Here is a 23,245-nt window from a genome sequence, read left to right on the forward strand (position 1 = left end):
GAATATTCTGGATCTACTGGTGTAAAATACAAAGACACTGACAGGAAATTAAATAGCTCCTCAGAGTGCTGTGTTCTCATCTTTCAAGAATCCAAAAATGCATGTGCATATATTTATACATACACAGTCCCATTTCCTAGCTTCCTCACAACTTTCAGCATCACTGTCCAAGACGCTGTGATTTAACTGGAACACTGCCTTTCCAGTTGTGAAAGCCTGAACCTTTTCTAGACCTGTATCTCTTCCCAGAATAATATTTTTGTATTTATCAACTTGAAAAAGTGCACCTGATAATTAAAGCACACCACACCAGAACTCCTCCGCAATTTACACCTAATATAACTTCTCAGTCAACCAGATATATCTAACTGTTTGATATGCTGGTAATATTAGCCATTTAACAATGGTCTCTATAACCTACACCATTAGTAACATAACAATTAGAACTTCTGTCATTTAAGCAGAGACACGCAGAGCTTTTAATTGTGAAAAGCAGGCTCTTTTCATGATTTTGTAAGCATATCACAGTTGATAAGTTTAGAAGCCATATAGTTACTTGCTTTCTATTATGCAAGAGCTTATAACAGGTTTTCCCACAGATAGCTCTTTCTACACAGAATTTGACTACAAGATCTGACACAATGACCAAGGCTCAGGTGGCACCCTTGTGTTGCTAACACTTGCCAATTCCCTGTTCACAAAGCCTTAAGCACTCCAAAATAAACAAAAATAACCATGTTCCTCATAACAACAGGCAGCTTTCAGAATAAAATCATCTTCGCCTGAACTTTTGTTCAGAGTTCAGCAGACCTGAAAGCTTCTGAGGCAATGACATCCTGTAACTTTACAATTCACCAAAACATAACACTAACAGCTGCCAGATGCATTTCTCCCCCTCTCTCAGCTTTACCCTCAGCCCTCCCTTATGTATCCTCTGGAGCATCACAAGAAAATTTAAAGTTGAGCAGCTTAAATAACACAAACAGTGACACTCTTGAGAAAGAAGCAAGATAAATGAAACTACAAGCTCCCTTTATTTCCAAAGCTTTCCTGGTATTATTTTTGCTAAGACATGAGTTGTAAGAGGAGAGAATAGCATTAAGCTTCATCACCCAAACATTTTGGTACTAAAAAAACCATCAGTAGTCTGGCTGTTCGAAGCAGGTAACAGAACAACAAGCAAAACCAAAAACAACATTTGCACACGATGGCACTGCTAGGTAGAACTCAGGCTCAGAAATGCTTCCCCCACCTCCACGTGCTGCAAATGCATTTCTGCAAGTGTTATCTCCAAGCATAAGGTAATGTAAATAAAGTTCATCTTATGGAAATTGAACTCGAAGTTGACTTCATACACAAGACTCATTGCGCCAGTAAGCTTTATACTGTTGAACATGAACAAACACTGCCCTTTAACCTTAAGCTGCAAGAGAATTCACTTCTTGATCCATTTAGGTGGAGGTAAGCACCTGTAATGCTACAAAAATACATCTTTGATAAATACCAAGCCCTGACAAACAAACAAGAACAACCCACAAATACCCATAATATTTCCCCCAATTTTCTTTGATGCTGGACACCAGGAAAAGTGCACACTCTTACTTACATGTCCTGCATATTGTCCAAATTTCTTTCGGAGGCCATAAGCTAGTCCAGCAAGGCATTTGGCAGCTAAAGCAACCAGCATAACGTTTGTATCCTTTCCAACAACCTGAAAAGTTAAAATTAATGAAAGGTAGAAGACTTGGAGTTATTTCTAACTATAGTCAATAGGCAACACGTAAGGTTACTTCCACCATTGTTCCAACTAAGAAGTTTATGCTGCTGAGTATTATCTCAATTAAGAAACATTAACACGAAGAAATTATATCAAAAATAATTATTAAACCATACACATATCCTGTGTTTCATTACCTTTTTGAGAACTTTCACCAAGTCTGCATAGTCTCCTGATTCTAATTTAGGATTTTTCACCAGCAGTTCCACAGCTTCTAGAGCTTCTTTCCTTTCCTGCCACTTTTTTGCCTCCTGCAGAGCAAATAATTTAGATTAATTTATGAACAGTTCTAGAGATTTTTATTTGCCAGAGACCATAGATTTAGAGCTCAACTCTATTCTGAGAGAGCCAAGACCTCTTGAAGTTTCCCTAAAGTTCAACATCAACTGCAGTGAAACACAAAATACAGTCCCTTCCTGGGATGCATCTCAGCTCCTTAGAATTATTGCTTTCTCAGTGGTAAAAACCAAAATTCAGACTTATTTACGACAGTCTGTAATTTGCTTTCACTAGTCTGTTATTATCATCCACGCAACAGTATAGTTTATGTTGCAAAATGTAAGTCCATTTTTAGACTCATTAGCTCCACATGCCAAAGAATTAACCAGCGGTATTAAAGTTTATGCTTACTATTTTCTCATAAAAGTCCTTTGGAAGCTTTGAAAGGATGTCTACAGCTTCAAGCAACTCATATACATCTACTTGTGGTACTTTCTCTTCCTCATTATCTCCTACAACCAGAAGTGAGAAAAACATTAAGCAGCACAATAAATACAATTTCAACCACACTACTGTCTAAGGCTCACTTAGAAAACACCATCAGCAGCTATGAACTTGCTATGTGAATGGATAGTATTTTACCACGTAAAGCTCTTACGCTATTCACATTATCTCGTGACGCAAGGCATGCCACATTCTGTATCAGTTCAAATAGAAGAATCTTCACAATTCAATACATTTCTCAATAAAATACTCATGATAGTCTTCCCGAAAGAGTACAGAGATAGTTTACCTCCATCTTCATCTCCTCTAGCTGCCTGCTGCTGCTCAACATTTGCTTTCAGCTCCTGCTGGGAACGCAGGAACCTGGTCTGCTTAGGAGCAGCTGATGACACTTTGATCCACTCTTCTTCCAGTTCTTTTAGCTGACAAAGGAAAAGACCCATAGTATCCAAGACATCTTGCATGTACCACAGACAAGCAACCCTCCACAGAAAGCAATGGAGTTTTACCCTTAAAAAGTTTAAGACACTGCTAAATTGTAAGTTCTTTGCCACCAAAGAGACTTCTCCTTCACACTCACTGCTCAGGAGCTTCTGAACAAATGTACTCACATAGAACATCAAAACAAAAAAAAATGTTAATGCCAAGTATTTACTTAAGAATATATTGTAAAATGGTCAAGCCTCTAAAGGTTTAAATACAAATGGTTGAACATGAAGGAAGACTCCAGTTGTAGTCTAGCTACCATGAGATATTAAAACTAAGATGAAACAAACATGCTGAGTTACATTTGATCTACCTGAACAGAATTTATATTCTGCAATGGAGATCTCAGAGCATCCCTTATCCAACGGTACATCTCCACAGCGAGGAGTTTGGCTTCATCTCGAACAGCCTTCTCCCGAGACTCAAACAGTTTTGGCAATACTTTAATTATTGGCTTCAGTACGATTATTTTTGAACCAAATTCACTGAAAGTTAAAAACATGGAATAGCATCATAGTCCAAGTAGGAACCAAAGAGCAAGCCAAAAGATTTTTCTTAAAGAATAATGACGTGCATCCAGTACACACAGATTCTGTTATTTTACTCAAATCCTTGTATCTTTTTATATTATTCAGCTGCTACACAATTAAAATAATATTTCACCAATTACAATTACTCTCCCTAAGCCAAACCAAATGACAATACCAGGCCTGTGCTAAAATTACTTCAAAACATTTAATTGTCTAATCCACTGCCTACATCAACTGCCATCTATTGCCTAAATCTGTTTCCTTGCCAAGAAAGGAAAAAATGAAAGAATAAGTGTCCTTAGACAGAAATTTATATGACCTACTTCTTAAAAATCAGAATAAATAGAATCTCCTTTGTCTATCCTTGGAGGCAAACTGCAGTAAAAGCATTAGTCATCTTGCCACTTGTTGAACTAGACAATTATAGTAAGCCTGGGTCATCCTCACAAAAAAATACACGTGTTAAAATCTATGTGACTGAAAGGACACACAGAACAGGTTTCCCCAGCCAACCACCCTTCCCTGTCAGCAGATTCTAGACGCTGTTGAACTTAACACACTACACTGCATTTTTCAACCACTGTTGAATGGAAACAAGTTTCCTTCAGGTACCCATTGTAAACTGCTGCAGCTCTTAAAGCATTTCTGCATCACATCAGAAGCCATAGAACACTGATTCAGGACCATTTTTCTTTCTTGAGAACTCCAGTATAGAAAGTAACAATTGTAGAATGCAAACAGCACAAGATCTTTAACACCACAGTTGAAGTAAAAGCCAAGCTAGATAAAGGAGCTATTGAGAATGAGAACTTGCTGTAGTCTACTGTTCCTCTAATTCTTATAATAACACAAAAAAACCCTAAATGCTTTAGCAAAAAATAAACACTGGACACTTGATTAGTTACATACTCAAGTTATCCACCCAAGCACAATACATAAATCTTGCTATCAGTGCAGTTCAGAACTCTGAAAGCACAAGTCAATTCTAAAGCTTCTAAAACAGATTAACAGAGCTCCATGAAATAAATTGATCTTACTACCTAAAGCATAATAAAATACTACATATCAAAAAGGCACATTTAAAAAATATGGTTGATAGGAAGATACTCAGGATTGTTACAGAGTTTTCTAATTACATCACACTGTTAACGAGACAAGACAACTTAAAATAGGTAAAATATCCTCTTCAGTATAGGACATTTAGCAGAACATAAACCAAAGCACTGCTTACAGTACTCTGAAACACTTAGTATAAGAATCATCTACTTCAGCAAATTCACTACTAAACATCTTTATTATAATGTTTTTACACAAACTATTTTTGTTTTGTTTTTCAGAAAAAAAGGCATTCTGGCCTCACTAATACCAAAATTATCAGCAGGAAATACACTCAGAATGAAACAAAACAGATACAGTGATTCTAATCCTGAAATCAAGTACCCAATCTTAAATTACATTTGTTTTTGAGAGGGTGTTATCAGCTTCCGTTTTTAATGAAGACATTTTTATATGGACAATGGAAATTGACAAAGACAGCTCTGATTCAAAATAAAGTTAGGCACAATGAGCATTAAAAAAACAAACAAGCCAACAACGTAGCCAATGAAAGCTGTCCACTTCAGTGAGAAAACCTTCAAACACACCACCACCAACAAAAAGATGGTGACGGGAAAACTGGAATTTATTCTGAGTTTATCTCAGTGATCCAGAAGAGTTGTGACATTCTCACAACTGCCGTCACCATAAAAATAATCAGTTCAGTACAGACAGACTGCTAAAAATGCTAGAGGGATACATACACTGCCGGGTGAGAGGGAAAAGCAACAACAAAACAAGCAAATGCCATAGCCCCAAATCTAAAAGCTTACCTTAGTGCTTTCCTCAATGTCTCTATACATGCAACTATGATTTTCGGGTTTTTGTTGTCGAGACCCTTGAGTAATTCTTCTTGTACTGCCTCCCCTTTCTCAATTTCTATATACATTAGACATATATCTACACCCAGCTCCTTGGCTCTGGCTTTCGGTTGATTGAATACTTTATTTACAACTCCAGAAGCTACTTCTCCGGTTGTCCTGAAAGAAGAAAGACACGTTTAAGTGAATTAGTTATTTTCCACCATTATCTACAGAGAGAAGCACACAACATCTAGAACATTCAAGAGAACTCAGTCATCACACATTCAAGACTAAATTCCACCTCTAGTTGTATCAGCAGAACCCCTTCACACTGAGTGTGATTTTGCATGTTCCTACATCTGGTATTCACAATCTGGTGTAGTCAAGACATTCTCTCAAAAAGATCTTTATTAACATACATTGATCCTGGACCATAGCTCAATGTCATCTCCAGGAACTGTGTACATTAAAGAAACACAACATCTGTGTAAAAACAAAATTGCTTGGAGTGATCGCAGCTAAGTTCCCAATACAGTAAACCATTTATAACACTCGAGAATTATGGGGTCAAGAATTATGGGGTCTGGAAAAGCTGATACATTCTCAAAGTAAGGTTTTAATTGGGTTGTTTTTTTAAATATATAAACATATGTATTTTTAAATCAGATCACTTAAAGCCAGTGGACCAAACCACCAAAACGGTCTATTAGGTGCTTTTATTTCACCCCCAGAAGAGTACATTATTTCATGGGGCTAGGTAATAGCAAAAACTAGTAACGTACTCTGAAGAAATTGGCAGGACTCAGATTAATTAAACTGGACACCACACCACAACCAAGAGTACATTTTATTTAACAAATAAATTACACAAATATCTCCTAGGAAAAAGGTTTCTTGTGCATACTGTCCCAGCCAAGCAAGAGGGATTCCAGCTCATAGCAACAACTCACTGATTCACTTTCCTACCACTTATAAAAACTTTACCACTCTTCTTTCAAGATTGCTAAGCATTATGCAACCAACTTGTGACAAATTAATAGGCACATGGAATCCATCTTCAAGCCTACTCCCCAGCAGGTTTTCTAGGACCATATCTCTATAACCCCTATACAATTTACCTGGTGACTTCCTCAGAGAGGGACATAAGACTCATAACAGCCTACTAATAGCAAGGAAAGACTACTTACTTCCCAGCCACATGAGCATTTTCAACATAGGCGAGTGCTGCTTCCAGTCCTTTCAACTGTGCCACTGCATTGGAGTCCGTCACAAATTTCTTTACCAACCCAAGGTATTTGGACCATTCAGGACTCTTTTCATCATCTATCTTCTGGAAGAGCTTAAGAGCTTCTTCATAGCCATTTAATCTGGCTTTCCACAGCTGGAAGCAGAAGACAAACATTTAAGAGTTGTGTAAATACAAACCTTAACTCACCAATAGGTACTGCAATCACAGCTGGAAGTGCACTCAGTAAGCTGGCATCCTCAAGACTTCCCTTCAGTAACTACACTAACACTATGCAATGGGGCAAAATACCCATTGCTTTTCCAGGCCATGACAGGAAGAGAGAGATGTCAGTATTCCACATGGCTTTCCATCAGCTCTAGCAACCACCACCGATGAGTAGGTGTGAGCCCAACAGTACTTTCAGCCACAGATGAGTAATATATTCACATAACCATACTGATCTTTCAGCTCACAAACCTACGCCACCAAATTATCACACAACTAAACTCTGCTTAATGAGCGTTATTTGAGTAATTCAGACCTTTTACACACACATTGTATGGCTACAAGAATTCGCCAACTTTGCCATAATTAGGTACAGGAATATCACAGCAGAGATACACAGCAAGCCAAACCCAAAGACAGCATTCCCTACCTTGTGTTCACACTTCTGGTCAATGGGCAGTTTCATCCACTCACTGTCATCCCCCATTGTAATTCAGGTTCTCTTTACAGTTACAGTACTTCCTGTGGAGACAGACAAGTTAGAAGACAAAAACAAACAAGTGAGGTGCTACTTGCAACACAGTTCAGAAAAGTGAAAAACGAAACATCTTTAAAGCAAATCTTCTACTTAATGTGAAACCCGCTCCTTCAAGTCTGCAAATGTATTTACATACAAACTACTACGATCAGATCACCACTCAGTTAGGTCAGGAAGGCTACCAGAAGAGTAGTGCCATTTGTAATACTTCTGACACCAGAATTCTCAATGTGAGAAAGTTTCAGTGAGCTGACACAAGGCATGCAGAACACAGCTTCATCTAAGCTTGAGCAAGAACATATACAGTTAAGGAATTAAGAAGAAACAAGTACTTATCACCACTGATGCTTACTGACATGGGCTTTCTGCAGCAAATGCCATGAAGCACAGTTGAAAAATAATCATGTATTAGTGTGAAGGCAGCTGTTTTAGCTGCTTCAGAAACACAGCATTTGATACGAACAGTACTATAAGACTAACAAAATCCATTTTCACTAGCTAGCCACTTTATGCCCTAATAACAGCCAGCACTGGCAGTTGTCATCCAGAGACCAGTTTCTTACTGCATGTAGGCTCAAATATTACTTGTTCAAGGTCATAGAAGTGCTTTACCTCTCCCTATTCATTAAAATAGGGATATCGACCACTAGGGCATCAGAGATGAGACCTCAGGCTCAATGACTACCTTAGACACGCATGTATCAGCAGCTCACAGCTCTGTTTGTAGAAACAAATTATGTCAACCCAGGCAAGGAGCAACACATTCCAACATACCAGTTCAAACATATAAACAAAAAATAGCGAGATTTCAAGAACCACCATCATCCAATAAATTGTCTCTGAAGATGCATAAATACACAATGCTTACGTAATATTTGCAATGTAAATTCAGCCTATGCCAGTAAAATTCTATGCTTTTACCTAAAAATTCCTTCATATATAAAGTACACACACACAAAAAAAAAACCCTAGAATTAAGAGCATAATTTTATCGGTCCAAGCTAATGCAAGCAAGTCCTGCAAAGCCATCTGTCAACCATGAACAACTAACTCAATAAGGAAACTAGGCTAGCAACAGTTCACCAGCAAAAATGAAGCAGAATTCATGTTAAAGGCTTTTTGAATAGCTCACCTAGTCAAGGATGCAGGAACACATTACAGTGAATGCAGATACAACAGACTTCTTATCAATCAAGTTAGCTCTGCAGCTAAGAAATACTTGCAAAGCTGTGTCTTGTATAATGCTTCACTTACATTAGTAATAATTAATGTACCAGAATAGAACTTAATGTACCAGTATAGAAATCACTGGAGGACCGCACCACTGTAGAAGCAAGCTGCAAACAGGCACAGTGCTCCCTCTCAAACTCATACAAGCCCTTGACAATAAACATAGTAACATCAGTATGAAGTTGTTTTCAATCCTAATCACAAATTGGAAGCAACGTTCAAGCTGTTCTCTGGCTGTATCATTTCTCAAGGAAAGCAGAAGGAACCAACAGAAGGAAAAGGAGTAAGACAGCGTAAGCAGTAAAAGTATTTCTTTCACTCCAGAAATCTGTTCTACCAAGGCAAATCTTATTGCAGGACATTGACTACCTCTTCACAATCCCAAAATCAGTTCAAACACTAACATCAGAAGCATAGATTTCCAAGTATTTTTTACTTCTGCACACAGACAGCACTCCACTGCTCCAAAGTGTGACCTCCAGCTTGCATATCCCGCTGCAGCACTACAGAAACTAGAAGAAAAGGACCCCAGATTTTCCTTTCCAACACCCTGAGGTACTCTTCCTTGGGGGAACAGAGAGGGCAAAACAACATCATGTTTTCACTCATCTTTTTCATTCTGGTCAAGTCAGCTTCCTTACTACTTTTGCTTGCAAAAGCTACAATCATTACCTCAATTATAAAATGGGTTAAGTTGCCTTCTGCACTGAACCTTGAATCTAAAAATAGTGATAAAATTATATGTCTTCTCTGACAACTTACAAATCCCTTTGGACCCAACAGTTTATCAGGAAGTATTTCATGGTCACATAGGGGGAGCTCTCTTTAAATATCTATTCTCTCCAACTTCATCATGGTTCACATCTGCCATAATCCTGAATTCCTGTGCTGCCTTTAGCACAATAACAGACTATAATTTATCCCTTCAACTAAGTTGGTCTCTGAACATTCAGAATGCAGTATCTCACATTCAACAAAAAGTCCTCTTTAAACAAAGTTTCCTTGCAAAGTCACGTACAACTCTTCTCATTACTTCTCTACACACAAATAGAAAGTAGCCTCACACTTCAATAACGCAGCTAAATTGCATTACAAGTAGTGCATTTGCAGCAGTGAAGTGTTTGACCTAGATAGCTGACTTGCCAGCACAACTAATTTTACAGACTCGGAACAAACAGATTAGTAAGTCTTTCAGTAACAGCATTCATTTTAGTAGCATCCAGAGAATGGGACCTCTGAAGCAACTGAACCACCAAAATCAGTTTTGTGAGAGAGGTTTGTTATTAACGCGGTCAATGAAACATTTACAAAAAGCAAGTCAGCTGAGCAATCTGCAATGGAGATGAACAACAAATCCTCCCTGACAGTTCTTGGCACAGCAAACTCATGCAATGGAGCAGTAAGAAAGTGAAGACCATCAAGGAGAGAATAGGATATCTTTCAAAGGGAGACAATGCAAAAGCAGCAACAGCAGCAAATATTTACAGTGCAGCACAACACAACAAGTTCAAATGTAAAAGTGAGAATTCACTGCTGAATAACAGGGAAAAATGTCATCAATGCATTGAGAATATGGGAAAGGGACACTACAGGAAAATCTGGATTAGCCACACACTGCTTTGGTAAGTTCCTTACTCAGCTCCTAAATAAACACTTTATGTGCTAAAATCTTGAAGAGCTGAACAGCAGGAACCCTACAGCTTTGTAGTAGGGGGGGTACCACTAAAGAAAAGCCTCCTGATGTAAACATCCTGAAATGCATTTGATTTTGAAGCACATGTTCCTTATGTATTCCATTATGTACTGTCATGAAGCTTCACTTCCCAGACCATTTTCCTGCAAAAAGTGAGAAGGCAAAGTAGGAAGCCATTTTGTGCTAAACAAAAAACAGATGTTTATTGATACCAACTGTCCTCTTATCCCTACTCCCATTATTAAGCATCATCGCTGAGCAAGAACAGCTTTTAAAATATCAAAAGGCCTGGTGCCAAAGTAGCCTACTCAGGAGGCTTGTCCAGAAATAGTAAGTTCTGAAGAACTTACTGAAGACAGTCTACTTGCAGAGCAAAACTGCATTTGAAACGTTCTTAAAGCACACTTTTTAACATACAACTTCACTCTTTTCCTTTCAATTGAGAGAACAGTTTCCTACAGACAGTTCTGTGCTAGTACAGTCCATGGCTTTTCTAGCAGAAAGATTCTTTATTTGTTTAATGGCAGTTTTGGGTCATATTCTCTCTTTGCTTCTCAACATATGAAGTTTCATTGTCTCAGAAGTTTTTCCCAGCATGTTTTTCAGTACTTGCCAATTAAACCTTTACATTAATTAAAACTCATTAGCTACAGCATAATGTAGCTTGGAAAAAATGCTTAAAATACTCAAGCAATCATTAGCATAGGGGGGTTTGTATATGTTTTAAACAACACTCAAGTGCATTCAGTAGAATATCTGAAGAAACATGGCCTAACCAACCAGTGAAATAAATAACGCAGTTAAGTAGCTTCAGCAAATTCCACATAGGAAAACTGAAGTCCAGCTAAAACTCCTTAAGTTAAAGAGGTAAAAACAGGAGATTCATCACGTCCAGTCAGACCTACAGCATGCCTCCCAGTTCTGGTCCACCTATCTTCTGATGACAGACACAACAAGCAGATCAAAACCAAACGCACATACACCACCACTCAGAGGGCTATTTGATGCTGAGGCAACATGAAACTCCTGAGATTTTAGAAGGTGGCAATTTCAATCACCAGATGAGATCACCATCAGCTCCTCTTGATGAAAGGGAGACCTCAGGATAATGAGAAATGTTGAGAAAGAAAAGGCAAAAAGGAGCTGTTTGCCGGCTGCCTGGTGCTTGGTGGGGCAGCTTCTCTCAGTTCCAGCAGCAGTGAAATGGCATATAAGGGTAAATGGCATTACATTTTCTCTCACCTGCTCTAATGTCAGCTCAGCAACATCTTAATGTCAAAACTAGCAAGTTACCAAGGAAGGAGATAGCTAAATTCTCAGGAGTATATTTCCATACTTAGTCCCTGAAAATAACTTGGATGTGTGGAAATTAGCGGCCTCAAAATGAGAGACACCACAAAATAAACCAGCCTTGCTGCTTCCACCTAGGAGCAACTTCTTACTGCCTGGGTACACCTGGAGCAAAGCCAATCTCACGGTGCAGAGAGGGGTGGGAAGAAAAGGGCAATGCAGGGGGGCACGTCCATGTGCACCGGGGTAATTGTGAGGGCAAGGGGATGCCAGCAGGGCAGTGTCTACTCACTGCACACTGCCCTACCCCAAAAGGAACTGCCCGAGCTCCGGGGTTGGCAGAACGTTCCTTAAAAGGAGGGCCCGCGCTGCCGACAAGGGACATCCCGCACGGAGCCGCCCCCACGGGAAGCACCGGGAGCTCCCTCAGCCGTCGCGGCCTTCCCGCACCCACAGCGCCTTCCAGAAAGAAGCCTGCCCTCCCCCGCCGAGCCCCCCGCTCCCGCCCCCGCCCCCTCCCTCCCCGCCCGCAGGCCCTCCCGTCAGACGGCGGCGGCGGGCAGCAGGCCGCCCCGCGGGCCCGGCATTGTTTACACCGCCGCCGCGCCTCACCGCTCAGCCCGCACCGCTCACCTGACAGCGCCGGCTCGGCGGCGGGGCCGGCCCGGGGGAAGCGCCTCCCCGCCAGCGGGCGGGGCTCGGGGCGCCGCGGCCGCACGTGGGCGGGGAGCCGGCCCGCGCCGGGGCCAGACAAAGGCGGGCAGGGCAGCGCCGGGGCCGCCGCGACCCCTTTTCCCCCGAGCGCTCCCCGAGGCCGGAGACACCGGCGGCGGTCAACGGCCCGGGTCGCGAGGCCCGCCGCCCTCGCGAGTCATAGCCCCGGGCATCCGCGGCCCCGCGCCGGCGGAGGAGAGGTCGACGCCGAAACGGGCGAGCGCGGGGCGGGCATAGCCCGGGCCGGGCCGTCCCTCGTGCGGCGATCCCTCGGGCCGTCGGCCCGCCGCCAAGAAGCGCGGTGCCTTCCGAAGGGCCCCGCGGCGCCGCCGCGCTTCGTGCCGCACGCCGGCCGTGAGATGACAGCGCTCCAGCAGAGCTGATTCATCGGCTCGCTCCCGGCCGTCACCTGACATTTGGAGATGCCTTTTCTAGCGACAATAGCAACTGAGGAGGAGCTGCCATGGTGGAAACCCTGCGCCAACAGCTTCCTCCCGAGGGAGTGAGATGCATGATGCAAGGCTGTGCTCCTTCAGACATCATCTTAGCTAGCTAATGAAAGAAGTCCAGCAGCTGCTGCTCTGCATCCCCACCGAATAATCCAAGTTCCTTTTTCATTCATCTCAACCTCACCCCTACCAAAGAGGAATGAACGTGCACCACCTCTTCTGCTTTCCAACGTCTGACATCCACAGCAACCGAGATGTCGTAGAGACAGCCTCAAACAGCATGCATCTGCTCAGCTCAAGGGACTCCTTATTTGAAGAAGGCCCAGCAGTGCTGCTTGGTGCGAGGCAGCGTTTAACTTAAGCACAAGGGTACAAGTTTATCCCACATTATTCTTCGTGGCACCAATGTGACAAGGACTGCTGGAGCAGCCTACAGCAGCGCCAGCTGTATTAACCACACGGCCTGGAAACGGCCATTCTGTTCAGGGAGCACATGGCTCATGAATTCCCTGCTGGAGCAGGATGGGATGAGGGCCATTCACAGTACACTGCTAATTTGTCTGTAAAATATTTCATTTCAGTACATCTCTTAAAAAAAAGGCAGAAAACGACACATAGCTAGAACAACAGAACAGAGGAGAGATGGCAAGGGGAAAAGAGAGGGAATCAAACCCTGGCCACAAAACTGAAAATCCCTAGTTACAATGTTTGCAAGTACTCACATCTCTCAAGGGTCATTCAAGTCATACATCCCACACACTGCAATATTCAAATCAGATACATCAGCTTCGGAGACGATTACCTCCGCTCCACAAAGCATTCAGATCAATTTTCTGTTTGTATGCACTGCCTGAGACTCTCATAAGCGACCTATAGCAGGGGTGAACAGCAGTCTTGCACTTGGCAGATAATTACTTGGAATTGCAAAGGAAAAAAAAAAAAATCAATGGAATAAGGCTCACAACATACCAAAGGAATTTCAGCTGTAAATTTATCACCCAAAGAGGCACACAAAAGAAAAACAAATCTTAACATACACTAGAAATGAGGTTTCGGAGCTGACAATTAAATGGGAATAGGACCTTACAGCTCTAGCAGACATCAGTACGAGATTATCAGCTGCACAGTGGCACAGCCCAGGTTTTGGGAATACAGGCCCAGATTACATAACTGGCCCATATCAGGGAAAGGACAAGAGTCAGCATGGATACAAGTCCCACAGATTCACACGTGTATGAACATCAGGAATAACAACCCATGCAGTTTCTTTTTTTAAAAACATTAGATTAGCAAATGGGAAGCCCATCAATATGATTAATGACTTCTTTGTGCCTCTGAAATACAATTTTCATCTACTTTTGCACAGATGCCACAAATTTTTTTTTCTGCAGCTGGTCCCCTAGTTAATAATTCAATGTTGTGTTCTTTAGGACTACCTTCAATAAATACACCTACGATAATTGATTTAGAACCAGTTCCTTTTTCTTGAGACTGCTTTCATATATCAATGTCTTTCTGTAGCTTAAAGCTTTAATCCTATTGCAACTGCCTAAAAGGGAAAAGCAAAAAGGCATCTACAAGTTTTAAATGTGAGAAAGCTATAAAAACAGCAGTTGAAAGATAAGCATAAGCTTGGGGCAAGTGACAGCCACACTAAATTCTAACTCTGCACAATCAACCAATCCAGTATTGGACAGCAAAAGCATCAGAGCTATAATGACAGCTTCTTCACCCTCACTCTTCTTTCTGGCTTGATACTAGTACAGTTTCAGCAGTTTATTAGAGTCTCAAGTATCAGAATATTACTGAAGACTTCTATATCAGCACCTGAGAACACAGAGCTTCACAGTTTCAACCTAACAGATTACTGCAAGTCTGTAGCAACACTTTCCTCAGAACAGGAGCAGTAAGTGATGAAGGCATCCCATAGCTGGCAGCACAGTGCCACGACAGTCAAACACACAGTTCTTGTCTGCAGAGAGCCACTTCTAACAGTGGAAGTGGCTCAACACCCAACATAACAATTAGCAAAAAATAAAAAGAGGGAAGAAGGGAAACTCTCAGGTAATTACATAACTGACACACACTAAAGAACAACTAGGTAGAAAGTTACAGCAGATAAGTCCGGGTGTGCATAGTTTCTGCTGTTCTTTTCTAAACAGCAGAAGCAGGGTCAGCTTGTGCTGCACAGAATTTTCATTCCCCAGCATCTGCTGTTCAACACAGGGGGTCACTCACTGACGAATTTTCACATTCACAAGGAAAATCCCTTTCCCAGCAACCTGAAAGCTCCTGCCTGGAGATAGATCACAAGACTCTGACTCAGAGTCCAATACGGCAAGAGAACAGTGAGAATCCCCACTCCTACCAGCGCCCCTCTGAAATAAGAGGGGCAGCGGGAAGCATCTTCACACGAGGGACACAGGGGATCACAGAACAATACCTCAGCCCAGAACCACAGCTTCAGAAACGCAGATGCCTTCACAGCTTCTGCTTTAGATACCGTTACCTAGGGGAGCGTTCCCGCAAGTTGCTTTGCGGAGAAAGCCAACTCCGCACACTGCCTCCTTCAGCGGGCTCTGGAGACAGCCCAGGCTCGCCCGGCATCCCCCTGGGCGCCCCCCGTCCTGCGAGAACGACAAGCACGGCCGACGCACCCCGTAGGCCCCGGCGCCCCACACACCACTGCGGCACAGGCCGCGGCCTCACTCGTTAACCATCGTCCTCCCTCTCGTCACAAAAGCGGCTCGGGGTGAACCCCCAGGCCCGGCGCGCTCCCGCGGGAGGCCATCACGGACCACGCCTCCGCCCCAGCCCCCTCACGGGGCCGGGAGCCCAGGCCCAACAGAGAATGTAGGCCTACCCAGCGGACCACGGGTCTGGAGAAGCGCGGCGCGTGACACAGAAAGGAAAGCAGCCCCCACAGCAGAAGCCCAACGCGGGACAGCTCTCACCTAGGCCCGGCAGGTCGGGCGCGGCGACTGTCCGGCCACGGCTCAGCGCGGTTTGAAATCGCTAACACCGCCCGCACCTCCCAGTGTCCTCGCCTCCCATTAGTCGCTGCCAGCCCCGCCCCCTCCCGCAAGCGAGCGCTTGATTGGTCCGTTTGAATTGAGCATCAGTGACGCCTGCTCCGCGTCTTACCGGGCTGGGCCGAGCTGGCGCAGCCGGGGCGGCTTTCGCCGGCAGCTGCTTGGGGCAGGTGGGGGTCTACTGCCGGTGGCACGGGGCCAAACAGTCCGGTCCCGGCCGAGGTAGGTGGGTGGGTGGGCTTCGCTCAGGCAGCCTTGCGGTGAGGTAGAGGCAGTGGCGTTAAGGTAAAGGAGCGCGGCTGGGAGCGTCCCGCGGGAGAGGGAAGGCCCAGGGGAGGCGTGGTCCCTTGTGCGGGCGGTGAAGCGGTGCTGCGCGCCTACGCGCTCTCTGTGCTCCTTTCCTCCTTCGCTTCAGTTAAAGCAAACGAAGGAAAAGTACACGGGGACGAGGGATGGGAGGATGCCGTCACCGTAACGGTGAGAAGGGACTGTGCTCGGTCCTGCGCTGCCCTTCTCACCCCATAACCCCTAAACAGCGTAGCTTTTGTTAAAATGGGCCATCAGTATTTTTGCGTGGCCTCTTTGCAGCCGCTTCTGCACTGCTCCTCACCTGTGGATAACGACGGGCAGCACTAAGGCCAAAGCTTTTAATGTCCTGTTGGTACTTATTTCCATCAGAACTGGGCAGATGGGAGCACCAGCTGAACAGCAGAACTGCAGAGTCATTATTACTGAGCACTTCGGTCATTTTTCAGCTTTCTGTGTTCTTGAACAAAAACGCTAACAGATGAAAATCACTGCCTCCTCAGAGCTATGTTTTCTAGTTGGCAGAGGCACAAAACAACCACAGATTCCTGTGGCATACAGTGCTGGAGACTGCTGTGCTCTTAAATTCTTTTCAAAAAAGAAGGTTACACTCCTAGGCTGCTGCCGTGTTAAAACGTTAACAAAAAAGCAATTTAGGGGCACAGTGAGAGTACACATGCATGTAAGAATGTGCAAGTGAGCACGGCTGTCTGGCCCTTGCTTTGAGGCCTTAATGGCATGTGCTACAATCCAGTTACAAGGACAACTCATGTCCATACCTACCTTCTTGTTCCTCCCAAATGAAGTTGGGGTTCTATGCAAACAGCTGGGAGCTCCTCTTTCAAAGGAGAGTCCAAATACCACACACGATTCACAACCAAAAGCCAGGCAGAGTGGTTAAGAAAAGCTAAATTTATATTAAATTATCATCAACCCCTAAAATACTGAACACAGTGGTTAAATAACTCCAGAAGTTCTGACGTCTCCAGTGAGTAACATTAAAACCATTACACAGGAACACAGGGAAATCATGGACATTATCTCAGGACAGACAGGAGAGAGGTTTGCTTTGTACATAGTAAATCAGTGCTCAAGAGATCATCCTCCAGCAGCCTTTTTACATTCGTAACAACCTAAGTGCAATGAAGGTCTTCTCCTCTGCAGAATGGGGAAATACGGCGTACCACCAAGGCAGCATCTCACTGGTGCTTTCTCCATACTTTAGGATAAAGAAACTCATTTCTGCCCACCTTTGTTGTGGAGGAGAGGCTGGGGGACATTGAGTTGCTCTTTTTTTTGGCCATATTTGTTTCAGGAAGGGAGCAGAGAGCAGTTATGAATGGTTGTTGGGCTGGAGTGTGCAGGGTCCCTCCTAAGCAGCAGCAGAGAATATACTGCAGTGGAGATCACAAGCACCATCAGCTGTTGAAAGGACTGACTGGGTTTTCCTTTCCATTCTGCACTTGTGGCTCAGAATGCAACTATGTCAACAGGCTGACTGAACCCCAAGGGACAGGAATGGGCAGATATTTCCCTTCACTCCTTTCCCACCTCAAGAGTTTGGCGCACACTTACATAGGTACTGGGGGTGGGGGAACCAAATAAAGAACAACTGTTCCTCCATCCACCCACTCATTCTCAGTTCTTATGCCCCTACCCCTGTATGTTGCTTCTGTTCAAACAGATTTGTCTGCCTACACTTGAGCCTTTGATGTCCCTGAGTGCAGCAGCCCAGACAGGCTGGGTGTGCATCAGTGATATGTAATCCTTTCTCAGCTCCCAGTCAAGTCCCTGTCTCAATCCAGAAGTGCCCCTGCTGAACAGAAACAATGTTTCCCAGGCTGGAGTCAATCAAATAAATAATTAAATAAAAATCTAATTTTTTTTTTTTTTTTTTTTTTTTTACAAAACCCTTCTGGGAGTAGAGAAGAGTCCCACATTAACACAGAATTTCCAAGCCTTAGCTCCAGATCATTTTCCACAGGAATATACACCAGTCAGCCCAATGGTGCAGTTATAAACAGAGTTTGTGCCACCTAGCCAAGTCAAAATTGCAACCTTTCCCTTGCTGCAAAGCTACCTCCGATGTAAAAGGTACAGCCAACCTGCTGGCAACCATCACGTTTTCAGGAGCCACAGGACTGTTAGTATATGAACAAGATTAGAGTTGAACAGGATTGATTTTCCATTTTTTACTAGCTGGAAAAACACTGCACAGAAGATGCATCCTCTCCTGTACTACTGCACTCTTTGCTCTCCTTCCATCGTGAGTGGGAATGTACTTGGCTTCTTCCTAGGAGACAAAGAGGTCACAGTTTGCTGTGAGAGATTCTTCATTGGAAAGTTCTGTTTCCAAATATCTGCCTTAACACTTAGTATTTTACCCATGATAGCATCTACATGACATGAGGGATTGATATAAATCTCAGTTTCAAAGAAGTGTCCAGAAATTTTCTCTTTTTTCCCCACCTGAAGAAAAAGATGATAGGAAGCCAAGGGAGTATGAAAAAGTGGCAATAGGCCTTGAGAGAATGCAAGCTCCAGCTGCTGCTGGGGTACAACTGCAAGCATAGCATTACCTTTACCCTCTAGAGGATAAAGGCTTTGGATGCCAGAGAATAACTGAGGCTTGCACAGCTGATGGGAAAAATGACTCTGCAAGGAGAGCTATTTAGTAGTAACACTAGAGCTTACTTAAAGTGTCATTCTCTCTGATAAACAACTATTTTAAAATACCCCTTGCATCTCTGTGATTACTGTCTCCTATTCTAGGTCACATGGGCTAGTAATAAAACAGCTCCTAACTGTCAGCACTGAGGATTCCCCTGGGGGAAACTCATCCTAGGAATCATCTTCTTTTCTCCTCATTATGGTTTAAAAAAAAAAAAGTCATCAAGGCTAAAGGAACTGGGATCTCGCAGAACTGGGTACAATGGAAATTTAGCAAATTTAAATATAAAATAAAAAAATTTAAAAAAAAAGGCAAGAGTAAAATTTAGATCTGACTGAGATTCATTTCCTCCCATTAACTCTAGAGCTAAGAACATTTTTTCCTCGAGTACAGCTTGACTCCTGCACCCACAGGGAGCAGCCCTGAAGGGGTGGGTCACTTGCTGACTTATTTTCTGGAGTAGAAACATTTTTCAACAAGAAAGGGGAGAATAGGAGCAGTGCCCACTGCCAGCAACAGACACTGCTCCAATCTGAGAACTTCTTAAAGTTTTTACTAGCAGGTGGGAACATAAGCAGTGATGCTCCCATGAAGTGGGTCGTTACAACAACTGTGGTAACCCTCTTTATACCCTGATGCAGTGCCACTGTCACCTTGAGCCCCAGAGTACATCCCACCTATTTGAGACATCTCTCGAAGCACAGACCCCACAACACAAAGCCTTGAAGAGTGCTGCTACTGATGGAGTGACTAGGGGAACTTCTGTGAACAGGAGCTAGCATCATGGCAACTGTGCTCTCTTCACGGGCATTGACTGTGAGCTGGACAGCATAGGTCTTGCAGGTTGCTGGAGAACTCAACATCTGAACCAGATTCAGGCCAGAGGAGTCACTGCAAAAGTTAACATGGCAGCTTCCAAGAAAAGAGAACATATAAATAAACCACAGACAGTGAAAATGAGCCGAAAGGGTCTCTGGGTTCCATCCAACCCACCCATCCTCCCTCTTCAACCACAACAGCACAGCTGGCCAAGCTTCTTGCTAAAAGGCAGTCACAATCTCTGGGCCCCTCACAAGAGCGGGGCTAGTCTCTGGGCCTTTCCTTGCTTGCCAGGCAGAGTCCTGTCTTCTTTTGTGCAGAACAAAGGCTAGGGAGGGTTCGAGCATTTCTAAAGCAACATGTACTTTAGACCTCGCTCTCTGTGGAGGGCTTGCGTTGGTGTTTCCAGCCTGTGTCTGGGAGTGAGCCACGCCGTTCAGGAGTGGCTGCTGCTGTGTTAACACTGCTGCACTCAGATTGTTCTTCCTGTAGCAGCTGCTCAGTTTCAGTGTCATCCAGTGAACCAGAACTAGCCTGGATAGAGACTGTGTCTGTCTTCATGCAAACATGGTCCCGCAGGATCCCTCCTCGAGAGCTTCGAATTTGCTTAAGGTCATCCCACTCTGAATCATCACTGGATAAAAGGCATATCCCCTCCACAATCTTTATCTTCTCCTTGGTGTAGCTGTGATCAGGACCAGTCTACGGAGCAGACAGATGGATAAAAAAATAATACATCCATGGAGAAATAAGGCAAAGAGCAAAGCAGAGCTGGAACAAAGACAGTGAAGCAGGCAAAAGGCTAGAGCTCCATGTAAACAGCCACTGTTCTAAGTTTCACCTCAGTTCTTCATTCTCCCCTAGATAAATCCTCCCTGCAAGAGCTCTCATTTCAAACTCCAGGAACCTCCAAATCATGGAATGGAAATGAGCATGAGATGGCTCTTCTATTTCAACTCTATACAACGTCTGACAGCAGGGAGCAAGAACAACACTAAGCCTAAAAAAAAGTTAAACAAAAACAACAAAAAAACCACACTAAAATAAATAAGTAAATAAAAGCAAAACAAACAAACAAACAACACACAAGAAAAGCAGGAACAGCTAGAAGACTTCATGGTAAAAGTAGGTAGTGTTAGAGAGCTGATTTGTCTGCAATATCTTTATATCTGAGCATTCTAGGTTCACCTCTCAGTAAAGCACAACTGGAATACCACTGTTGAGTTTGACTCCCACAGTGACACAGGGGAAGCAGATTACAGGGAAATGATGGAAATCAACAGAGGCTAGCAGGATCTCACTGAGATTCAAGTAATGAAATCTCCCTTATTTGGCTCACTGACAAATAAGAGCATTAGAACATCTGATATAAACTCAGGGAAGAAAGCGAAGTGAAGGGAGAATACATCTGGGTGTATTTAAAAGCAACAGAATTAAAGAGAATCATGGAAAGGATTTGGATTCCCAGAAAAGTCATCCTGTGTTACCCTTTGCAGACAAGGGGAGAATTGCAGGAAAGTTTGGAAAATCTATTAGAAACTACCTCTGAAAAAAAAGAAACCCAAGGGAAAACTCTCCTCAGCATGTCTTGTCACAAACCCTGCTTGAGGAGCTAAGTAATCTACCAGGCTATCATAAAAACTTGTACAGAAATTTATCTTTTTCAGATCTCACATACTTTGTAGCCAAAGCCAAGACCATAGAAAATGACCTCAACTTTCTTGGCAGACAGTAAAGCTGACTTAAAGACATAAAAGCTGAGGGAAAAACATAAAAGAGTAATTAGTACGGGACAGCTACACAACAGAGTTTGAGTGAGGGAGGCAGGATCAAACGCATACATAGAATAGTGATACCTGACATGAGGATGTAGATGGAAATCAGAAGAGGGAAGATGAAAAACTATCTGAGTGATAAGAAAGCTTCTGAGGAGAAAAAAGAGGAGAAACTAAGTGCTGCAAGACAGTGTATTAAAACCTCTCCACCATGCCATGTACACAAGGGGGACTTCTTCAATGTGCCTTATTTATTAAGGGCTCAATTTCTTTCCCTGTCCCACCCCTTCCATTCACCATATAGCCAGAAGCCATGTTCTTGTTAACAAATCCTTTCTGGCTGCCTAGCTCCCCTCCTGATTGTTGCCATAAGATTGCTCTGGGGAGTCACCAACTGGGACTGTGTCCAGGGAAAACAATTCCCTTTGATGCCTATATTTCATTCTCATTCAGTGCTGGCTACTGAAGTACAAGACAGTGTGAGAGTGGGGAAGAAGTGCAGAACTAAAGACAGGTCCAATTCACTACAGCTCACTGGAGAAGAAATGCTGGTGGTTGATGCAAAGGAGTCTGACTGAGCAATTTACCGAGGCTGTTCTCCAATGTTCTGAGGGGTGAATGCTAACAACTTGCAACATTTTCACATATGAAGGCCTGTAATACTTAACAGCAGCTTGAATTGTGTTCCCATGTCCTTCGTAACAGCTCTTACCTCCTTTTTATAGCATAACTGATTGTACATTGTTGGCTTGGGAATCGTTTCAATCTTCACCTCCTGGGTAGATGTCCGATATGAGGGATTACTGTAGGTTAGGTTCCCCAGGCCAGGGTCTGTGAACTTGGATTTATTATGCCTAGAGAAAGAGAGGTGTTAGAAAAAAGACAGAGCACTACTGCCAGGATCTGAAGTTCCTGAGTGGAAAGCTCCAGCAATCTTCAGGCCCCTCAAAGTATACTCAACACCTATCAGAGCAGCAAGGCACTGCCATGTAACCACAAAAGTTATACTGACAGTAACTGGAGAAGCCACCCGGCAGAGAGCATGTGAGTTCACATGTGCATTGAGATATGAATTATCACACATCTGTTTGTTAAACCTAAGCTCTCTGCAGAAAATGTAGCTAATAAGGCTTCAAAAATATATGGTAGGTACATGCCCAACACTTCAAAGGGAAAGGAAGCAAACTGTGCTAATCAGTTCATCAAACACCACTTCCAAATGAGAACAAATGGATTGTAAATCACAATAAGGAAATACAAAGTGTTCTTTTGTAGCTTTCTGGTCCTAAGAAGGCAAGATTTTACTATGATCCAGGAGAGGGGGAAAATATCACTCACCTATATATGACTAAAGAAGCAATAAGCAGCAAAATGAACAAGATGCTGAGAAGGCCTCCAATGATATAGCTAACATGCAGTCCCTCTCCTGAAAACAAACAGAAAGGGTATGTTATACATAACTTCCACAGATAACACTGACATCAGCCTAACACCTCATACAGAATTATAAAAACCATATGGAAATATGTGAAGCAAAATATGTCAGCACACTGTGGTTTAGCAAAGGGTTTTTTTTGGTTTGATATGAACAAAGCCCTTCTTCCTACCCAGGTCCCAGCAATCCAGGAGCATCAAGATATTTGTAAAGCTACTGAATAAACATGAGTTGGACTTCCTTGCTGACAGGTCACTCCAGCAGTGGGAAACTATTACCGTAACTACCACAGCTCAGCTAAACACAAAGGATGGTGAAGAGGGGTAGCACTAGTAGTGAGAGCACAGTGGATGACATAGGATATCAAAGTAGACATCAGTATTATTTCAAATGATACCTCAGTGTGAAAAGCCCCCATATAGGCTA

General features: G+C 43.2%; 2 protein-coding genes across 3 annotated transcripts in view; both read right to left on the reverse strand.

Moving 5' to 3' along the window:
* CKAP5 (cytoskeleton associated protein 5) overlaps positions 1-15,819 on the reverse strand; it is a 45,696-nt gene extending 29,877 nt beyond the window's left edge. Inside the window, exons 1-9 of the mRNA XM_065754916.1 lie at positions 15,736-15,819; positions 7,298-7,389; positions 6,602-6,795; positions 5,385-5,591; positions 3,300-3,471; positions 2,790-2,922; positions 2,408-2,508; positions 1,915-2,028; positions 1,607-1,711 (exon numbers count right to left, since the gene is read on the reverse strand). Coding sequence (XP_065610988.1) covers positions 1,607-1,711; positions 1,915-2,028; positions 2,408-2,508; positions 2,790-2,922; positions 3,300-3,471; positions 5,385-5,591; positions 6,602-6,795; positions 7,298-7,354 — 1,083 coding nt within the window. The 5' untranslated portion in view covers positions 7,355-7,389; positions 15,736-15,819. The remainder of the gene's footprint in view (positions 1-1,606; positions 1,712-1,914; positions 2,029-2,407; positions 2,509-2,789; positions 2,923-3,299; positions 3,472-5,384; positions 5,592-6,601; positions 6,796-7,297; positions 7,390-15,735) is intronic.
* A 1,197-nt stretch (positions 15,820-17,016) lies between these two features.
* LRP4 (LDL receptor related protein 4) overlaps positions 17,017-23,245 on the reverse strand; it is a 76,568-nt gene continuing 70,339 nt past the window's right edge. For both annotated transcript variants that reach the window (XM_065754887.1, XM_065754886.1), the window contains exons 36-38: positions 22,723-22,810; positions 22,097-22,238; positions 17,017-20,311 (exon numbers count right to left, since the gene is read on the reverse strand). In XM_065754887.1, coding sequence (XP_065610959.1) covers positions 19,976-20,311; positions 22,097-22,238; positions 22,723-22,810 — 566 coding nt within the window. In that variant the 3' untranslated portion in view covers positions 17,017-19,975. The remainder of the gene's footprint in view (positions 20,312-22,096; positions 22,239-22,722; positions 22,811-23,245) is intronic.

The sequence above is a fragment of the Cyrtonyx montezumae genome, unplaced genomic scaffold, assembly GCF_038088225.1.
Source record: "Cyrtonyx montezumae isolate F1298 unplaced genomic scaffold, pur_monq_1.0 scaffold_10, whole genome shotgun sequence".
NCBI classification, from domain to species: Eukaryota; Metazoa; Chordata; class Aves; order Galliformes; family Odontophoridae; genus Cyrtonyx; species Cyrtonyx montezumae.